Raw genomic sequence first — 22226 nt, 5'->3', positions numbered from 1 at the left:
TTTTTATCTCACTTGTTAACCCTTTGAGGTCTTGGCAACACTTTCTTTTTTTTTTTTTTACTTTGTGTTACGAACTTGAGAATTAAGTGTTGATCTGGCAATATATTTTTGAAAGTCATATTTATTAAATATTTTGTATGAAAAGAGAATTAAAGTTGTCTTTGTTCCGGAGAGCGAGTGAAGAGTCTGTCTGTGACGCGTGGGGAAGAACGCGCCGCTGGCGTGGGGACGAACGCCGCTGCAGCGCTACATGTGTTTACAGCTAGTTGCGTCGTCCTTCGAGCCGCTCTGAGACAAAAATACCTTTTGTCCACATGATCCTCGCAACGCTGGTTGTTTTCCGCTGGAGCCGCGGTGGAAGCAGCCATGAGACGTTGAAAATGATTTCTGATGAATGGGATTAAAGCGAGAGGAGGAGATTACAACCCCCAAATCCAGTCTGACTCCAGCTGCCCTGGCGTCGTCCTGTCAGCGCAGCTCCGCCCGCCAGCGCACGCTGAGCGAAAGCAGGAACGCGCTGGTTTATTAACGTCACGATTTTTGGACAGACTTCCAGCGTCGGGAGCGTCGGACGAGGCGAAGACCTCTGCAGTTTATTCTACGGTGGCAGATTCCTAAACATTGGCTGGTTCGGAGAGTTTTACGCAGGAGGCTGTTTTTCCTGTTAAAAGACATTTATTTAGTAAAACAGTTTTCCAGTAAGTTGAGGAGTTGAGGCTTGTGGATGAGCCAGTGCGAGTGATAATGGGCCCTCGGCCGCCTGCAGACGGACGGAGCCACGGCGGCAGCCGCGCTCCAACATCCTGCCATTCCCAAATGAAACCACCACTTGTGTTTCAACATGGCTCACGAGCACAAACCCGCTCCAAGTGCAACATGAAGGCGGCGAAACGCTGCCGTGTTTAAAGCGCCGCTTCACACTTTAGCGCCGTACATGAATGAAATTTCGCTGCGGTGAACGTGGGGAGATGAAGTAAATCTGGAAACGGCCATCAATCACGGCGGAGCGTCGGCGGGGAAACTGGAGCGTTTCAGACACTTGGGAGCCAGGATTTCAGGCTGAAAGGAATGACGTACTGCGCGGCTCCTGCCTGTCTGAAATCCTCAATCTGTGACACAAAAAGATATCGGAGCCCCGAGTAAAGGCTGAACTACTTTCGTGTGCAGGCTCCTCTTGACCGCGGCGGTGTCGGGGCGGCGGCGGCGCGGCTCAAGGTTAGCGTTGGGGCTGACGCTGATCGATTGATTCTCTCAGAATGTGACCAGATGGAAACAGCCTGAGAGCATCTTTGGGGTCGGGCATCATCACTGTAACCTGCCTCCCCCTCCCCCACTCAGGACCTCTTCATTCTCCGTAATCTCGAAGTTCTGGGCGCATTTTCACTCCCGTTCTCTCCAAGTGTGGATCTGGAAGCAATAGAGGAGCCCGAGGATGCAGGCTTGACAGATTGGCCCCTCAGACTTGTGGGCAGCCTGTTTTGGTTTGTCTGTGCCGTGTTATTGCTTGCGAGGGGGAGTCTCTGGGCCTGTTTCCCTAGAGTAAGCAGCTCCACTTCCAGTGTGGTTTTCTTCCACTCCGGCTCTGGGAAAGCCTTGGACCCCGTCTCGTCTTCCACTGGAGGAAGGGGCGTCAGAAAACCGGGCTTGGAGGTTTGTGTGGAGCAGTCTGGAGCAGAACCTTCAGGCAGGACTGGAGGTCGTCCAAGGCACCTCCTCTTGGCCCCCTGCAGGTTCAGGTCTTCCCCCACGTTCCACCTCTCGTTGGTCCCAGGATCGCCTTCATACTCAGAGGAGTGGGATGGCCCCTTCTCCTCCGCCTGCTCCTCGGGCGTTTGCCCCTTGTTTCCAACAGAGTCCGTGTGAGCCCTGGCTTCAGCTGAAACAGCAGAGGTCACCTTCTGTTCAGAGCTGGACGCAGTCTTGTTTGGACTCGATTCTGCAGCTCTCTGCTCCTCTGTTTGGTTTGTGAGAGCTGCTCTCTGGCCGATCTCTTCCAGTTGGACACTTGCTAGTTTGGCTCTGCAATTGGTAAAAGGATAAGAGACCAGATACTTGAGCATCCTTTCTGACTGGAGGGGCTGGAAAGTTCTACATTAGATCATACTCACATCTTTTGAAGCGCAATCTTCTTTGTTTTTGCGGCGCTGGTTAAAGGATCTTGGGTTTCTCCCGCTCTGGAAAAATATTCGGACCTGCTTTGTTCGCTCTGCTCGGTCTAGAGAGGACAAACAGAATTGGTATAAACACAAAACATTATTTTTGGCAACTCTCGGAACATTCTGTCTCCACCGCAGCCTTTTCTCATCATCTGCCGTTATCAGAAAGGAGAAAACAACCATAACATTACTGCAAAGCCGTTCTGGAATGACCGATTATCTACTTCATCAAGTTTAGATAAATAAGGTTTCATCTTTGTTTTCTCTAATGGTAATCTAACAACGCTAAAAGAAGAGCCCCCCCCCTTAATGCGACCCAAAGCAACCACCTCAAAGGCTTTAGAAGATTGCCAGCCCAAGTGTGAGGTGTGTTTCATGGCCTCCTCCTGAGGCTGGCAGAGATGCTGCAGCCCAGGGCTGGACAGTGATGCAGTGTTGAAACAGCAGCACCATTAACAGAGGCAGGAAAACATCAAGCAGGGCTTTGAAAAACGAGGTGGAGTAAAAGTATTCATGGACATCAGAAGCTTCTCAGAAAACCAAAGAGAAATATTTGCCTGCATTCACGTCTGCTTGTTCTCGGATGAAAACGAGCAGCGTTGAGCCGGTGTTAACGCAGCCATTATTACTTGTGACGGACCTTTTTGTCGTTTTCCCTCCCGGCAGCTGTGAGAGGCAGTTTCATGGGTGGCTAACTGGAGCTCAATATACACAAAGACGACCCTCTGAAGCAGAACAAGGAGCGGGCTGAAGATGGAATCTCATCAGCGTGCCCTCAGGAGGCCACTAATAAAGGTTGATCACAAAGCTTTTCCTTGAGTGACCTTAAACGGGCACAACTCATGAAAGAACCAGCCTCTGCGGGTAAATTAGGCAGAACATGACGGTTGGCTGCTTGTTAATTTTTCAGATTTAGTGAATCTAAAGAGTATTTTCCCATAATTATGGGAGGATAAGCTCAACACTGCTCCATCATTTCAGCACATTAACCATTCGAACGGCTCTTCCTGGGTCGAGAACCAGCTGAGACTCACATCTATTTTACAACATATCCACCTGGTCAACTGCTTGAGATATCGATTGAATTCTTAACGTCTCTGTAAACTGTGATTAGACCTAAAGGATGCAATGTTTCCTAGCAGCAGAGGACCTCCTCACATAACCGTCCTTCCTTTTCACTCTTAATCCCAACAAACTGAGCTCGAGACCAGAGAAAAAGTCACAGGATCATAAAAGTCAGGGAGATCCATATTCCAGAAACCACAAATGTCAGCACTATATTTCACAGTAATTAATCTAATCCCTTCTGAGATATCTCAGCCTGTGGATGTTGAGGCTCTTGTGATGGGAATGATGAGACGAGGGGGTCAGGCTGCGTGAATAATCAGGTCTTCCCCAAACCTCTCGACAAACGTTCCTTTGACCAACCTAAAGTATCTGCTTAACATTAATGGAAATCAGTTTAATAGCCAATAAAATGGTTCAGTGTAAACCACCAAAGACAGTCCAGCACTGCAGTTCACACACACGGACTGTTACAGTGGGAAAATGCAGACAGAAGGAAGTTCAATCCTGGAAAATGCGGTCACTGGGTTTATTTAATATTCACTGTTTTCGTACGTTACAGCTGAATGTTTTGGTAAAATGATCAGGGTGCCTCCTCCTACAGAGAGCAGCAGTGTGGTCAGCCCTGACCTCTACCTACTCGCCATAAAGACAATAGAGTCATTAGTGTTTTACCACATGCTATAATACCATCAACGCACAATCTGACACAAAAGGAAAATAGGTAATTGTCCCTAAATGCAAGGTCAAGCTGGGCCACCGTGGTTCCACACTGGGAGCCCAGAGATCTGCTGGAAGGTGAGGCTGGGCAACAGGAGAGAAGGTGGTGATGACAAGAAACCAGGGACAAGAGAAGAGGGGCATTTAGGAGGGTAACAACAAAAGCAGGAGACAGCCCCCAGCCGCCCCCCCACCGGGAGTAACACTGCTGGACCTGAACTGTCTCCCCATCAAGCACACAAACACAAGAATCCTCACACAGGAAGTTCTCCACAGGCTGCTCTTTGTGTGCAGATGGAGCCTTGCTGTAGTGTGTGTGTGTGTGTGTGTGTGTGTGTGTGTGTGTGTGTGTGTGTGTGTGTGTGTGTGTGTGTGTGTGTGTGTGAAGGGGGGGCTACCAGCCTCATGACCTTTCACATCCAAAGCGATGGACACTGGGCCACGACACACGTTCACCAGCGCTCACATGCCGCCATTTGCATGGTTATGCCTTGATGTGTGTTCTCCACTGTTTAATATGAATAAATGCTGTTTGATAGTGAACTTGAAAGAAAGATCAACAAGAAGCCAATGGGAGGCTCGCTGGGAGAGTGAGGTGCCTTTTTGTTCCTGTCGGCACGGCTTCAAAGGAGCAGGAGAAGGAGAGAGGGAAAGAGTCGAGGAATGGCAGAGAAGAAGCAGGATAAGGGGAAGGGGTTGGATACACAGAGCAGGAACGGGAAAAACAGAAGGGCAGACAGAGAGAGATTGTGCCGATCCAGTGGGATCAGATATTCTCTATTTAGTAACTAGAGATTAAAATTGCTGAAGAAACAAGGAATGAAAGAGAAAGAGATTGTGCATGAACAACATTGGTCGTGGATAAAACTGTGTGCATTGTGTTTGTGCAGAGGTGGCCCAATCAAGGAGTGATGCAAACAATGGCGGAGAAAAAGAGCGAGCCTCTTGAAACAGGAGGGAGGGACGGTGGTAAAGAAGAACCTCTGCCCGCCGCCAGCCAGTCTGTGCGCCCACACAGGCCTGCAAAACACTTGTGATGCAACACGTAAAAACACAGCGGCAGCTCCGTCGCGGCAACACGACTCAACCAGAGCAGCAGCATGAAGACGGAGAATGTGGGTGAGCGGGACGAGGGGAAAGGAGCGGGGGGACGGGAGAAAGGCGAGCAGATCCAGTGGGTTTGAGGCTGCAGAGGTCAGAGATGCTTCTCCACTCAGCACAGCAGCATTGCAAATTGGAGCTGAAGCTAAAACAGAAAAATTCCCAGGAAAGAAGCCCAAGATGACACAGACCAGCCCAAAACCAGCTAAACGCTGCCTAAAATATGGGCCGAGCCTTCGGGTGATCAGGTGATGCTACAGCACTAACGTGTCTTCATAAAAGAACAGCTATCTCTGAACCCGTTAGTGACACAAGCGCCTCCTGTGGAGGTGAGGCTAGTTTACAAATTCCACCTGCGCTCCACCTACTCAGCTCCCAGAGGAACCACGGCCTGTTTGTCTCGGCTCACCACAAATTCTAGGCAGCAGTCAACAAACATGCACGGGCACATACACACACAGACAGATTTTATCTCCAACAATGGCCACGACTCTCGGATCCACCCATGTTCAGGGATTAAGGCGAGCTTTAACTGCACTTCCGACAAATCAAATGGTTTAAACAGGGCCTGAACGTAGCCCTGTTTTTTTGGCCTTGGCTGTGGGGAGACGGGCAGACACTGGCTGCCTGGGAAAGTACTGCTGCTAGCTGTTGTGAGCTGTGAGGAACAGAGGTGCGCTGAGGTCATGAGCAAACACACAGGCCTGTCCAGGGCTGAGGAGAGGAGGGGGACTGGAAACACATCTGCGCTGCCTTTGATCCAACCTTCTGCAGCCCAGCACGCCACTCACCTCAGCTGCCCACTCTCTGCCTGACTACAAAACAATGGCCACGAGCCTAAAAATGAGCTCTTCCTTCCCATGCCGCCCTCCTCCGTGGCGGTGCTGACTCACAACGGGAACAACTTTGCTCCTCTGCAAATAGAAATAAAATATAAGAAGAGAGGGGGGAGGAAATCCTACTTCTTATGCAGTGAAGTCAACAACATCATCCATCATTATCCAGTGGACAAAGCAGATCATGAGAGTTTTGTGTAAAGAAAAGATAATTGTGTTATAAGATTAATTTAGTTGTGTAATGGATTTACACTGTAGCTTTGTGTGTGTGTGTGTGCGTGCGTGCATCAGATAATGATGACACGTGTGAGAACTCATATTTCCTGCTGTCACACACATCCAACCCTATGAAGTCCGTGTGTGTGTGTGTGTGTGTGTGTGTGTGTGTGTGTGTGCCGGCCACAGGACTCATGGAAACCTCGGTCAGAGTCACTGAGTGCACGGAGGCTGGAGAAGCTCAGGGACCAACGTGCACGTGCGCTGCAGTGGTTTCACTACAGAAACAAGATAGGCTCTATTTAATGGTGGAGCATTCTATTGCATTCCAATTACTGTATGAAGAGCTGAGCTGAACTTTCAGTCGGGTCAGAGTCGTATAAAATGTTTTGGTGCTGTGCGGCTATAAATCAGTCTTAACACAGTTTTAACTGTTTATGGCTTTAACTTTTATACCATAATTACCAATGACTTCTAGGAAAAATTACACTTTTAAAAATGGTCCAGTTACTCATTTAATGTGTCTGCTTGGACCTGCTTTAAGGTGGAGCTCATTGGGACTGTTATTAACTGCTATTAACTGCTATTAACAAGCTTATTCAGTTCTCAGTAATGTTCCCTTAGATGATGTTCAGGCATCACAATATTTAATGAAGGGTTGGCGTTCAAATAAGGTTCGGAACTTAAATGTAGCAACAGGCGACATTCAGCACATTTGAGTGTGGGAGGGAAAGAATGTCCTTCATGAGACAAAAAGTCCAAACATGATGTCACCTTAGCTGCCTCAAAACATAACCTCCTGACCGTGTGAGAACTCACTTGATGAGTCTACATTTCCACTGTGGTTCAGGATTTTTGTTCTCTAACTCACCCCAACGTAATCAAAACAACCAAACCATAAAGCCATAAATAAAGGACAACATAGCATGAGCAGAAGGACGGCTCTCATGGCCTTGGGAGAAGAGAAGGAGGCTTTTTTAAACGGTCAGCAAAGTAACATTCCAAAGCAACATTATTAGCGTATTTTACACTGGAGCCGCCACTCGCGGCCGAAACCTTCTTCATTTTGAAAAGAGTCCCATTATGGTGCCGTAGGAGAGACTGTGGGATGTAAACAAACAATAGTTTTTGTCATGTGAAAGGCTTCAGCCTCTCTGTCTGGTCTCTTTCCCCTGAAAACCACGTATGAAGCTCGGTTTGTGGGCGCTCCACCACAAAGACACCCACCCTCACATTCCCTCTGCTTGTCCTGAACCACATCCTGAGGAGAGGAACGCGATGGACGGCGTCGCCTCCTCCAACTGGAAAAATGGTTACACAATGTGAACTTTTCACTGACGATGCTGCTGCGCCACTAAAATGTTACAGTCGTTAGAAACAACAGTGCAGAGGGTGCGCGGAGGTTTCACAGCGGGCTGCTGACGATCCTGGGGCGTGGCGAGGGACGCGGCTGTCCTTTATGGGACTGCCAAGGTGAGAGGCTTACATTACCGTTTCCCAGAATGCACTGGGGAGACTGGGGTTGGAGCCCAGCGGGCAGAGATATCTGTAATAACTATGTAATTAGTATTAGACCTCGGCAGGGGTCCAAACCCTTATCTCTGACTCACCGTTCTAGAACACCACACAGGTGAGCCAAACAGGGAGACAACAAGAGCGTGACAACTTTTATTTCACGCTAGACTGATGATTGCCGCGTCCTGCCAATGTCAGCACTGAGTGCGGTGCCACAAAAATCCTGGATTAAAGCCACGCTGCTCTTTGCTCTTCCCCATTTTTTCCAAAACACATATTTTTGCGTCTGTGTGAAAATTCTTCTAGTATGGCGACTTTAGTGGTGGCTATACTCTGGTGAAGCATCGCTGGGGGGGGTTTCAGCCCTGCCATGTTTAGGTTTGGGGTGAACTGGAAGAATATTGGTTGGAGTGACTTCGTAGAGACCCCCGCCAACCCTCACGTAAAGAGGATCAGCATAAATAAAGCGAGAGGACAATTTGGCAACGCATCCCAGTAATAACACACAGAGCCGAACAGGACATTTGCCAAGGGACTGGAAGAGGAAATCGAGGAGTATAAACAGCACTCACTGTGGCCAGGCTCGGGTTTCCATGGTGTGCTGAGGCATCCTCAGGACAGCTCACACACACAACGTAGCGCTCAGGAAACACACGCAAATCTGCGGGGAAACAACGCAGGCCGTGCAAGTTAATATGTGGGCACACCTCTAATTATGAGTGCAAAGGTTTGAACACGTCGCAGTTTCAGGGTAAACGGAGAAAAGGGCAGTTTACAGATAATTGCAGAGATTTAGGAGCCACGGAAGGAAAATGAAATATTAGAGCATTTTAAGTTAGCCATGGGAGTAAAATAAACTCTTTCATCAACTTCAAAGGCCGATGCCATTTACCAAACCAACATTTATTACATGGTAATTACATTGTGAGAATAAATCCAACTGACCTAAACACCAAATTGGTGCTGTCTCTTTTATTGCCAACTGTAGTTAAAAAATATATATTTACTATGAAGCACTTTCCAAAGCTTTGGATTAAATTAAAAACATTTTGGAGATGATAAACTCTTTCGTTCAGCTCAGCAGCCTAATTATCTATCTGCGTCTGCTTGTTGTGATCATAGATTCAAATGTCACCATAATCTTTGGCTTTGTTGCAAAGAAAAGTCCAGATTTTGAAAAAGCAATCGGAAATTACAGTTTCCTATTAACGAATAAAGCTTTGGGCCTTTTGCAAACTTGCCTGGAAACATTTTTAAGCACTTGTTTCACTGCTAACTGAGATTTTCACACAGCTAAATTAGACAACCAAACCAGGCTATAACTGGAGAGTGGGTCTAACATCTGTAATGGACCCACTGAGAGAAGCCTGAAGGGGCCTTTACACCCAGGCCCTGGGGATCCCACATTAACTTTACTGACAGGAAGAGAGCCATGTCAATCCCATGAAAAGGTGGCCGAGGGTCACGGGCACTTGATGGGCCATAGAGATAGATTCTCCCCACCCTCCAATCTTTCTCCTGCTTTCAGTAGCCTCTCAAGGGAACCACTTAATGGTGGCCTGTTCTCAGCAACACCCTGAGCAGGTAGGGACAGGACATAAAAATAAGTGAGGGGGAGAAAAACCAACAGAGAGACCACAGATGATGTGCTCATAGTGTGGGAAGCCTGGCTGCTTATGACTCAATCTATTTTGATTCATTTTAAGGATTACTGAGGATTTATTGGAAGAAATGGAGCTTACATACCCCCATGGCGCTGCCTGGCGATGCATCTGAGGTTGCTGTGCCGCTTCATGAAATTGGCTACAAGAGTGAAGCTGTTCCCTAAAAAAAAAGATCATTTTATTTCCAACTTTTGTGCACATTATTGTCGTCTTTTATTTAAATTTACACGCTTACACACACATTAAAACGTCCAATTAACCTCAAAGTGGTCAGGGCAGGTGTCAACAAAACCCCAAAGTCCCTTGGTGAATTCATCACGCTAAATCTGCGTTTGTTGAAGCAGCCTCCCAGTTTGGCACATGGGCAAAGACACCGTGGTCCGGGTGGCTGCTCCACGCCAGCTGCACCGTCCAGAAATGGAATTTGTTCAGTTCTAGCAAAGGCCAAGCTAACCCGCCATGTGGTTGTTCTCGCTGGGAGCCTGGTGGAAACACGCTCTCCCCTTGGTACCAACCTGAACCAGCTTTTGATGAGCTCACTCTAAGGTCAAACCCTGCTTGACTTAACCGACTTTCCGTGATTCCCTCACAGATGTTATCATATCACTGTTGACTTTGGGGAATTCACGATCTGTGTCCTAATGTGAGGATTACACATCTAACACCGTTTGAGGAGATCCCGACCTTTTGTTCTCAAAAGTCCCTGGACGATGTCAAGCATGCCGAGTTGACAGGATGAGGGGATGTTCTTTACCCTGCAACAACACTGACAGGTGCTCAATAACATCAGGAAGTCTCTTGCAAGTCGACCTGCTTTACCCTGTGTTTGCACAGTGCAGGCTGCATGCTAAAAGGCTCTGGCCCCCACAGGTGGGAGGCGAGTCCTTATGAAGTCCCCTAGCTGATGTTAGCGGATGTCATTTCATTATCATCCTCACAAAAAGGCAGTCTTGTGGGTCTCTGGGTAATGACATGCCATCATATTGACACCAAACTGCCGCAGGTGAACACTTAAGTCCACTGTTCAGTGATTAATGGCACCACCTCGGCTTTCATTTCCCCCCCGCCTCCGAAACCAGGGTCAGCAATCTCGTATAAACCTTTACAGAATGTAAAAGAAAGGTAAAACAAATCCTCTAAGGCTCCACTAAATTACCATTAATGGTGTTCGCAAACATGATAAACCGTTACCTAGGTGACGAGACAAAAGCGGGTCTGCAACACCTAGAGTGTGAGAATCTGCCTCCTTGTGAGTGTTTGTGCAGCAATTTAAGTATATGCAAATTTACAGTGTTATTTTAGCGGGGATTTGTAAAAACACTTTAAATCTAGAAAAAGACAAAACTAGAATTTACATACTGCTGTATAATAACGACGTCAGTAATTTGATTAGTAGTAGAGGTTATCATTATTATTATTTACATCTTGCTTCATCAATGGAGAGATTGTGTTATTTTGTGGGGAAGGCATCATTTCTTCCTGGCTTACATATTAAACTTGCAAACACCAGCGTTTTGTTTAACTGTACTAAAAACATTTAAATTTGATTTGTAGTGTTGCATCATTTTTTAATTACTTTCCATTACACAATTGGCTAAATAATCAAACTGTGTTGCAGCTGGTTTTATTGTGTTGATGTGATGTTGCTGTCTTCAACTATCTGCCGTTTATGGGTGAACTACATACTAGACTGATTTATGATTATGTCATCAGGGTCAAAACAAGGAATACGGACAGAATATTAGAGGTTACATAGTGTATTAGGTAAAGGTTTATGGTATAAGAAAGATAAAGGACATCCACAAGTCCTATATTAGAAAACCAATCTCAAAATATAAAAGCAGAAATCATGTGTGGTTCCTTCTGGATGTCTGTTGAAGGAGGAATTCTGATCTGCAGCTGTTTTTTCTGCCCATTCTAGGCTCTAGGCGAAGAAAGCATTTTTCATGACACATTCGGGCCTTTCGATGTTTTTAGAAGCACCGATTTAGCTCGTTAGACTCCTTCGCCTCGTGTCTAGCTCCACAACTATGCGCATTGTTTTCCCTGGTGGGATGAGCTTGCCAATTCTCAAGACAAGTTGGACATGGACGTCTGGACCCAGAGTTGGGAACCATTGCAACACCACGGTCGGAGACATCAGCTGCTGCTCCGTCTTTGCAGCGTCCTGCTCAGCACAGAGTTGCTCTTGGCCCCCTGCCCAGGCTCTCTTGTGCTAAAGCTTCCATCCATGTTTCACTCTCACAAACAGTTTGCTAGAGCCTCCTCTGGGAACGAGTGGCCCCGTTTGTGGCAACTGCAGCCCACGGTGGTGCCATACCAGATCCACAGAGCACAGCCGGCTTTATTTGTGGCTCCGTCTGAGGAAGATAATGTTGCTAATTGTTTTGAAAGTCAGTGATATTATGACACGCGACATCCATCAGCGATCCAGCATTCCGTGTTTTTATGGAGGGAGGGAAACATCACAACGACTCGTGCTGCTCGTTAAATGTTGTTAGACGACTGCAAAAAGGCATCGTTTCCACGGAGCTGGTGCCGAGGATAAAGTAGTGGATTTTCAAGATACACGTGCAACTGCACCTAGCTTCCCTATAGCTTTCACCACTTCCTGTGAAAACAGTGAGGAGAAAGAAAAGTCAACAAGCTGAGCAGCATCCAGAGTGACGAAGACTTTAAAATGGAACAGAACTGGGTGAGAGGCATTGGTCCAGGGTCAGAGGTAACCCTGCAGTACAGCCTTCATTAACTTCAGTCAGATCATAAGATCATCAGAACAGCTCCACAACACGTGACCGGCGTCTCCCCACCATCTGTATCCCTGACAGTCTGCACTATTGTGACTCCTGCAGGAAGACCAACAAATTTCCTCACATTTTCTAGATATGCATCATATAAGTTCTCAGAATGGGAAAAAGATCTCCAAAAAAAACTAATTAAAACCTGTTACACATAAAGGTTGTCAGCCCCAGTGTACATGTGGCTCTGCAGGTTTGGCATCGATTAGTAAAAATAAAGACAATTTCCAGCTGTATATACCACATTTTATGCGTAATAGTATCAATGTGCCATAATTTAATAGGAGTGTAGAAACTGTAGGTCAGGAGAGCTGCATTTCCCACGCAAACTCCTTCATGAACAAGAGTTGAATCAGCAGGACAGTCAGACATCAGTGCCTGAGAATCCTGCGCTTTGGAAGTCTCTGCTTTGATGTGGACCCCCTCCCTCTGTCCTCGAGTGTGGGTGGAGGGTCGAGCTCAGCGAGACAAAGAGAGAAAGAGAAGGAGGGAGGGAGAGAGGAGGAGAGAAAGAGGGAGATGGGTATGAAAGCGAACGAGGAAGTTGCCCACGTGTAAGTGGGGGTTTTCCTGGAAGGACATCGCTGTGTCTGTGTGTGTGTGTGGTGTGTGTGTGTGTGTGTGTGTGTGTGTGTGTGTGTGTGTGTGTAACTACAGCCTCAGTGGAGAAATGTGTCTTATCATCCTGCACAATGTCCACCTGAAACAATATTTGCACATGAGTGTTCAATTTAACATTTGGGTGACCCCTTCATCAGTTACAAAATACGCCGCAGCATGGTAGCTCAGGCCAGCCCATAATGCAGCGTGTGACTAACGTGGCGGGGAGCTTTTGGGGGCAGAGCACAAGCTAAAATAATCTAATAATTCTCAATAACATAAGACGATGAGAGAAATAAAGCCACAGTAGAAAATATCCGATTTAAGAATCATTCTAAGTTAAAGAATCCCAAAGGTCAGAGCTGTGCTGAAGCCAGACAGTGTTTACATTAAAGGGCGTAGAGGAAGAGGACGATGCCAAGTGATTATGAAGATGATTCATGTTGGGCACATGTGGATCTGAGTTATGCACTCTGGTGGCCTTTCAAAACTTGGATAAAGGTCTTGCTGGGTCTTCACAAGGTCTGCTGATGTGGGCTAACAGACCCAAACAGATGATCTGCAGCACAGAACCAGCACAGGTTCGGGTTTAAGGAGAATCCTGCTTGATTAGAGTAACACTGGTATTGTACAAAGGACTCAAAGATTATTGGTCAATGTCTGACTCTTCACTGTTACCTTTTGGGAGTTGTGGCATTTTATATGTCAATAGAAAGGAACCATTCCAACCATCATTAAACCTGCTCATGTGGCTCACACAGCTCGTGATATTTGTGACATGGTGAACCCGTTAATCTTTTTTGACAAAAAGAGAAGAAACATTCTGCGTTAAAACTGATTCTACAGTGTAGATGGTGTAATCTACAAAGCTTAAATGTTCAAATATTCACAGAATTAAGCCTCTGTTAAAGCTGCCCAGGGGCTGACGGGGGCACATGACACCGGCTGTCCGCTTTAAAAAGGAGCAAAGACGGGCAAAAACAAGGACGGCCTGTGAAACATTTCAGTGATTCCTAAAGCGAGGCGTTCTGCTCAGACTGAGCATGACTCCAGGAGAGCGTGTGCCATCTCCCAAACCAGACTGTGGTAAAGAGAACAGTCACATGAATGAACCAGAACCTTATAATAGGGGAAGAGCAGTGCTGTGTGACAGCTATGGTGCAGATTACAGCTGTGAGCAAGGAAGAGAGCGCAGCAGATCCTGAGAAACACTGAGGACCTCAGGAACACAGCAAACATGGGCAACACTGAGCAGCATAGAAGAGTTAAACTGTCTGCACAATGGTAGTGAGTCAGATTGTCCTATGTGTTGTTGATGACTCAAGCCAGGGGCTTTCAGGAAAGATTTAATGGACCACAGCAACGCCACAAAGTGCGGGGGAACGGGGTTGCACTGCAGGGGCCGGCGGAGGGGGGGCAACAGTGGAGAAGAAAGAGGGGATGGCAGACTGGAGTGGATACACAGATCAGGATCCATTTCCAGCCCGGGCTTTGGAATTCCTTTGTTCCTGCAACAGGTCTCCGTCCCCCTCCCGCCTTTCCTTAATCCCAGCAGGCCTCACACCCAGTAACACAGAGCTGTGCAGGTAACTCTGCCACAGGCATGCCTCTCTATTTACAGAGCAGCCCCCCATAGCAACCGCGGGCACAAATAGTCATAGTGGTGCTGCTGTGACGTCTGTAAACTGCTGGAAGCTTGACACATAATCATTCGCTATAAACTCTTGCTCTGTTTATGCTTGTACATTTCCTGCACATGAACCTCCGTGTAGCCTCTTTCTCACACACGCACGCTAACAGTATATTTTAAGAGTACAAAGATGTCGGCAGGTGGTTCCACTACCCACCCGTGTCACTCTTCACACATCATCCACAAATCGGAGGGAGATGACAATTTGCAAACACATTCTCCAACAGTAAAGCAATCCAGCAACATTTGTGCTTTTCCTGCCCTAGCTGTGGCCAGGCTGCCTTAAGCCCCCTTCACAGGGCTGCCAAGAGGAGTCAGTGGTACACTGTGCAGGGATCGCAAAGCCCTCTCCCACGGCTATTAGTGACCATTCATCTGGGAAGCCTGGGAAAATGCCTCTCCAGCCTGCCGTGGCCATGGGGAAAGAGGCTGGCAGGTGTTCCCTCCCCATAAGCCCTGGCACCTGTGCGGGGAGAGGAAGAAGGAGCTGACTCTGCCATGGCTTGAAAAAATGATCTCAAGGTACCACTTTGTGCAGGGAGGTCCTGTGAATTTTGGTGAGCTTCCCAATCCCAGGACTCACATCACGATGAGGTCTGCATCACCAGGAGAGATCAATACCGTTAAAAGCAATGAGGCATCTGTTAATGTGCTTTGGCAGGCGGATGGCATGTTAGCTAAACCCGTGTAAAATCGGCCTTCTCAGTTTACACTACACTGTATATACACACACAAATACAGACAGGATGGAAGCAGCATCAGTATCCCCTGGAGGTAAAGCAAAGGCACACCAGGAGTATAGTTACATTGCAAACTATCACCAATTCAAGTCTCGGGTAAAACTGGGATGTCATTTCACCTTTGCAGGCTGGTTTCCTCCACGCCTGAAGCGTCTTGACTCCTGCTGCCACGGTTTCTGAAATATCATCTCACATGTTCCTCAAAGCACCAATTATCATTTCAAGCATGTACTTAGGCTGAGAAATGTGGACGTGTTCGTCACGATCTACCAGGGAGAAGCCTCTCCCAAGCTCTAAAGTCAAGCATGTCCATTTTGCCTGTCTAGAGCCAAGATATTTGGTGGGAAAAGTTCCTTCTGTTCATGTCTTTGAAAACATAAATAAATCACATGGCTATGAGCTAATCATGAAGTCTCAAGCAGCCTGGGTACAGAAGAGGGGGGCCGAGGGTTGACAGTTGGACACTGGCCTCCATGGCCCAGTTCGGAAGGAATGACTTACAATTCCACTGGCAGAAGACGAAAGATAAATCCCCCTCTGACATATTCATTGGGTGCTATATGCACACACATATGCATCCAATAAGGCACACAGTGCATATCTGAATACACTGACCCATGGAGATGACTCAGAGCCGCATACTTGGACCCTGGAATGTTAAAAACTGTTGATGGCTCATTTGAAATGCCAACAGCTGAGATTGGTTGTGCTGTGTATACTGCTGTCCATCGGCAGAAGCCCTTGTGATTTCACACTGGCACCAGCTCAAACACCACCTCATAGGAGCACAGAAACACCCCCTCCTCCCGTAACATCCCATAACACCCCATAACACCCCATACACCCCATACACCCCATACACACAGACGCATGGCCGTACACACACAACTCCTGAAGCTTAATGAGACGCAATGCAGCCAAAATCTGTGCAGGATAAAGTACCAGAAACTCGGGTTCAACATGAAAATACGCTAATACGTAATGTTGAAAAGATATTTTGGTTAAAATCAAAGTCTGGTGGTTTACAGTAATAGAAAATAACCATAGCACCAAAATTACCCAAACTTGACTAAATGTACTCTATCACATTCCATTCCCACTGGGAAAAACAGCGGCAGGCTTCTGGCACTCTGAAAGTCCAGCAAAGATTAGCGGGTTAACGTTTGACCTGATTGCAGAATTGATGACCCCATGCTTAATACCCACCCTGAGCTTTACTGGGTTTCCCTGGAGCCTGAAGCTTGTCCTCCTTTTTTAAGAGCTCCCACTTGCTCGCCTGCTTTTCCCAGTCAGTCTCCACCTTTACTGCTCTGCCTCCTCCCTCACAGGGGACAACAAAAAGATCAGGAATGTCATTACGCTCACTTAAGACCTTTAATGGGACCCCAGCTCACGAACTGTGCGGGCCTGCTTAAGGCACCGTATCTTTTCATGTTCTGAGAACAAATTACACGATATGATATGGAGTCATGTTCCAACGGTTCCATTCTTCTGGCAGCGCTAAAGGAGCTCATCATTTTTACATGCATATTTCACCAGTGAAACGCTGATAGTCTCCTGTTCACGCGGTAGGTCGGGGGAGCAGGGCGTGCACCAGTGCACGTGCATGTGTGAGCCTCAATCTGTGATCTCCATCATTAGAGGTGTCTGTCTCTCCTCAGTCTGTCACGGGCAATATGAGACAGGCTTTCCAGTAACTTTACACTGTCAGCCTGTTCACACCTAGCCCAGGGGAGGATATGTCGCTCCAGCGCACTGTCGCAGCCCGGCCCCCTCACCGGCGCCGCCACGTTTAACAGAAGCACAACCACACTGGATCCAGCGTGCCTGCTTGTTAATGCCGTGTGTTTATTAAAAATGAGACAAAGGTGGAACATGTGCGTGTGTGCGCGGGTTTCGGTGGATAAAAAGACTAAAGTGGAAGCTAAGTAGTGTGAGAGACAGATTTGCAGCCACGGGAGAAACTTTATGGGGCCGCCTGCCCTGTAATCCCACTCTCACAGTCATGCCTGCCCTGCTGAGCAGGCCCACTTTAACGGCCCTTAACTGCTACCTGTGACAAACCTGTCTGTCGAACAACAGGCAGCTGGGGGCCTCCTCTGAAACCCATTTCGCTCTGCTTCAAAGGCATGTGTGTGGGTGGCTCCGGGAATGTGCGGACACTTAATGGAAAGGGAGCTATAGAATTGTCTGGTTTTGCCACAGCTGCCTGATTTTTCTGTACACATATTACAGCACAAATGAGAGCAAAAACAAACTGCAGCCTTCGAAATTACCTGCTTGGACTTTATGCCAAGTTAAACACTGCAACACAATGTAAAACCTCCCATTAGGTCCCACCTTGGGTGTAAAGAGCTGCTGTGTTCCAACTGGTTCTGCTGCCTCGACTCCCACACTCCCAAATAAGGCAGCCATTAATTTTCTCCTGGATGATGTTTTATAACTGAACCGTTCCTGCACAGCGCTCGGCAGTGCACCAACAAACAAATGCTGCACTATCACTGCTGAGAAAGTGCATAAATAATGGGAGTGAGCTCACAGCCAAAGCAAACCTTTCTATCTGCCGAGGAGCTGATAGCAGTTGCAGCTAACACAAAGACAGGGAGGACAAAGTTGACTACAATCAAGAGGAAAGAACAACACTGGAAGCCAAGAACAGTTTGATTAATTTATGATGATTTCCAAAGAACAATTTGAACTTCCAGCATGACTGGTTGGTCAAACCTTCAGGGATGTAATCATGACGCATGAAATGATGCCGACCTGTTTAGTCTCTGCTCTCATACTTAGAATGTTTCTTTGTTTTGGTCACAAATGAAAGATGTCGGAGCTGAAAGATTAATGGGGACATGTCATGAATTACTGCATCAAGTATCACATTTGTACCAGGTAATCGTGTAGGAACGGCAATTCCAACATAAAACAAACACAAGTAACACACACAAGGGCTCAGAAACAACAACAACCTGTCGAACTGGTGCAGAATCAGTTTCATTGTTTAGAAGTGTTTGTGGCTAGAACAGTATCTTGTAGGTGACCATATGACTTGAGTTACACTGTGATTACCTTTCACAAATAAAGGCGAAGCAGGTGCCAGCACATTCTTGTGTTTGGGTTGTCTTCTGCTGTAGAGGGACTCTTCGCACTGTTTAACTCTCTGGCTCAGGGCGTCTCGCACCACATCTGTAACCTCCTGCAAATGGTGTCCAGACATTTCAGGAGACATGTTTTGGTGGTCAGTGCTGACAAAATCCATGTACACAAGCCACATCGCCACCGTGTAGGTGGAGAGGTGAGAACGGTTTTGGGCTCCAAGTCTTTGCAATTTCCGTGTCACAGTCGTTTAAAGACCCCCAGCAGAACAGAAGCCATATATTCATTCACACCCTCACCCTCTTCTCTGTGTCTGTACCTCAATGTGGTCCTCAGTAAACCAGCTGGTGTCCTCTAGGCCGCCCAGGGGCAGAACGTGGAGATCCACCAGCACGGCAAAGTTCCCACACTGTAACACAAAGGAGAGGCAGAGCCGCAGGTTGCTGAGGGGCATTGAGTTAACAGACAACAAAGGAAATCAGAGTGTGGGTGATTGACAGCCAGACAAACCACAACGACCCCCTGCATCCTCAAACATCACCCCAGGCACCTCAGTGTTGTCTCATCCCTCCTGCTTTTCTGTCCTGCCACCTCTTTACCAGTCTTTTTACCAAAAAATAAATAAAAATCAAGCTTTACCCGTCACCTCAATTTCCCCTCATCTCAGTGTAAAACCGGCGTTTTTGTTCTCTGGGCTGGGAAATGCATCTTGTTGCCTCACATCAAGCGGATGGAAGCAAATTGTCTAAAACTGCACAATCACACATGTGAGGATCAGAACAAGACAGATGACATCATATCAGAATGGCTACAAAACCTCCGATCATCTCTAAACACAGAGCACGTACATCATTTTGCTCCGCGACAGCTTTTTAACATAAGGCTGTGGAACGCTGACTGGGGGACTACAGAGCAGATTCCTGGAGAACTATGTCATGGTGTCAGTGACACTAAGCTACAACGGACGAGGAGGCCAAAAATGCCGCGGCTGCTTAACTGGCTGTTACATCTTTCTCAGGCTAGCCTGATTATGGCTAAGACATGAGCGCAAAGGCGGCCTGCAGCAGAGAACAAAAGGACGCAGGGCTCGTGTGAACCTGGCCTCTCCCTGGACAGGGCGTAATGGCTGGATTCAGACCACCCACATGACACTGAGGAGCACCAAGCCATGGCCCAGAACCCAACAATGAAGCTGCAGCAAAACCAAGAGAGTGAACATGGCAGCAAAGGCGGGCACAGACGTCCAGCTCATGGGGCAGAGCTGGAAGAGACACACATTCATTTAGTCAGGGGGAATACCTTCAGACAAAGAGCTTTGTCTTCAGGCAGACTCGTCCCTCTGTGCTCAACGATTGCACACAGATGACTAAACGCTGCCGTCCCAACTTGAGAGATGCTCTTTTGGCTCCTGCAATGATGCAAGAGATTGAAAATGGGGGGGGGTGCAGCAGGGGAGGGAGGCCCGTGTTACAGTTTGCTTTAATTCAGCACACAGGCCTAAACTTCATAACCCTGATCGCTTCTTTATCTGAAGAAAGAAGGTTAGCCCTGAGATCAAAGGGAACAGTTTCATCCGTGGTTATAAAACTGTAGTCGTGCCTGGAGGCTTTTGTCGAGTGACATTAAATGGTTAAATGCTAGCTTTGATCATATGAAAAGCTGCCTTTTTTTCTCTGTGAGAGCATTTTCCCTTCTCATCGTCTCTCTGCAACTAATAATTGAGAGGAGGCTTTTTCCTCGGGGCCTGAACAGACTCCCAACACGACAGCTGTGGACACCACGGACGTGTAGCAGCTCTTTCTCGACTACTTTCTGGACCGTGCTCGACGGACACATTCCAGACGTATGAACAAGCTTGTTCTGCTGCCTGGACTCGGAGATTGAAGCCATGCAAATATAGATCTCTCCGTGCAAGTTTGCAAGCGTAGGAAAAGTTGTAAAGACAAGTGACGCAGATACCAGAGCAGGTCCCCCACCCCAGCCGCTCGTTCCATGTGAACGCCCCCGGTGCATGAAATGAGCGCCCGTCCTGTCAGCGTGGACTCATCCCTACAGATCCATACTCTGCCCCATTCTGTTCTTTGTTTCGCAGCGGTCCACGGACGACTGGTGGCCTCAGCTGACAGCCTCCAACAATTACTGATGTGTGGGAAAGCCTGGCAACAGAGGCCAAGACCCCGTCAATCAAAACACGCGGAGCCACAAGCAGATAAACCCCAGGGTGGTTTCATGGGGTTGGACTTGACACAGGCTGAAAGGATGTGGGTACCCTGATGTCTCTAAGGTGGCTCTCACACTGCCCCCCCCACACACACACACACCCACACACACACACACACACACCCCCACACACACACACACGCACACAGACACACACTTATTTATCCAATGTCCTGGAACAGTAAGGCCCAAAAGAGACAGCAGGGTAATTCCCTAAAAAGCCTGTGATTGAGTCTGGATGTTGGGCTGAGAGCCAGACATGCTGCGGGCTTTAGACTAACTTCTTTTTATCACATTAGGGTCACAGACTAGACTCAAATGCTAACTGGACATTAATGATAAACACTGGCCTACCTCTTCAACAAAAACAGCATGTGATTAACTGGTTTTCCCAGGATATGGGAATTTTGTTCGGAATGCAAACTAATGCAATCAGACTAATAACAATTCATTTGGTCAGCGAAACTAGAGGCTCGGGGGGGGGCTGGAGCTGAAAATGTTGATCTTTAAGCTTCACGTGTTTAAGCACGACTCCCAGAACCATTACAAGGCCGTTTGTGTTGAGTGTGTCAGATAAGACAAAGAGGCAAGCAAATCTAATTTTACACAAAGACTCCGACTACAATCACATCATGCGCTCTAAATTTGTCCCCCCCCAGGACAAAGAGTGACCTGACCTACGACCTCTGTATCGCCCAGCCACGGCGCCTCTTCAGTAGGAACTCAACATGTAGACGCAGCAACTAAGACGACACTTGAGCAAAGTGATCTGAAAGTAGCCAAATACCTGCTAAGCCCCCTAAAAGAGAGAAAACAAGCCTCAGAAAGTACCAGCGTTAACCCCAACAGGCCCCCGCTCCGCTGCAGCATGTTCCCACCGTCCCAGGCAGCAGCAGCGCAGCGGCACCACCAAATTAAATTCATGAGCCGCGACACATTTAGAGCAATCCTCTGAGCAAGTGTCACTGCTGTTCGAGAGATAAAAGGCCGAGTTTTAGAGGAAGTGGCTCTTTTCAGAGGCTCTAACATGGGCCGGCACTGCTTTGTTTGCTGCCTTGCTCGGGCATTTGGAGTTATGAACAAGGCTGGCGGTGACAGCGAAGCAGCCAAAGAGCGCTACTTAATACTAACTCCTTTATTGTGCTGCCCTTTGTGCGCCGTCACACTGTGGATGAAAAGAAGCGAGTCTTCCTGCAGGCTAAGCTCAAGTTTTCCATCCGAATTCTCCCCACCGTCACCCTGATGTCCCCGCTCCTGGGGGAGAGAAAGAGTTAAGCCAACGAGCAGAAGAAAACAGCACAACAGGAGAGGAGTGCTCCATCCATTCTGCCTGTAAATAAACAGATCTGCAGTCTAAACCAGCGGCAGCTGCTTTCCCTTTCTAGTCGCCGGGCTCTGGTCTCTATCACGCTCAGTTCTAAAAACACTCTCTACCTTCCCTTATCTCTCCCCCAGACCCGGTTCTCTATCCTCCCGACTGTGCTGCTCCAGGTTGGGCACAGGGCCCAAACTCTTCACGCGGCATCGCCCGCCGCCCCTCCTCGCTGCCCTTTGCCATTGCTATCGCGCTGTATAAGAACCAGACCCTCTCGGACTGCACTTAGCTCAGAGGCTAACACTAACCAGCCGCAGATGTTTATGCTGGGAGAGAAGGAGCAGCAGATGCAGTCTCACTCAATAAAACTTGCATCTCTCCCACTCTCCCTTTGTCTCCCTCTTTTTCCAACTTTTTTTCCCTTTCTGCAAGTCTGCAAAAAGGGAAAGAAAAAAAACCCGGGGGAGCTCTTTAGATCTGTGGGTGTAACAAGCTTC

At 47.7% G+C, this 22226-nt stretch overlaps 1 protein-coding gene across 5 annotated transcripts in view; it reads right to left on the bottom strand.

Moving 5' to 3' along the window:
* Positions 1-103: 103 nt before the first annotated feature.
* slx4ip (SLX4 interacting protein) overlaps positions 104-22226 on the bottom strand; it is a 26838-nt gene continuing 4715 nt past the window's right edge. For 4 of the 5 annotated variants that reach the window (XM_057046671.1, XM_057046670.1, XM_057046669.1 and 1 more), the window contains exons 3-8: positions 18514-18603; positions 18168-18294; positions 9356-9433; positions 8182-8270; positions 2109-2215; positions 104-2019 (exon numbers count right to left, since the gene is read on the bottom strand). In XM_057046671.1, the coding sequence (XP_056902651.1) occupies positions 1335-2019; positions 2109-2215; positions 8182-8270; positions 9356-9433; positions 18168-18294; positions 18514-18603 (1176 nt within the window). In that variant the 3' untranslated portion in view covers positions 104-1334. The remainder of the gene's footprint in view (positions 2020-2108; positions 2216-8181; positions 8271-9355; positions 9434-18167; positions 18295-18513; positions 18604-22226) is intronic. The other variant, XM_057046673.1, reaches the window with a different exon arrangement.

The sequence above is a fragment of the Takifugu flavidus genome, chromosome 11, assembly GCF_003711565.1.
Source record: "Takifugu flavidus isolate HTHZ2018 chromosome 11, ASM371156v2, whole genome shotgun sequence".
NCBI classification, from domain to species: Eukaryota; Metazoa; Chordata; class Actinopteri; order Tetraodontiformes; family Tetraodontidae; genus Takifugu; species Takifugu flavidus.
Note: the sequence above shows the minus strand (reverse complement) of the source record. Positions and strands in the feature narration are given on the sequence as shown.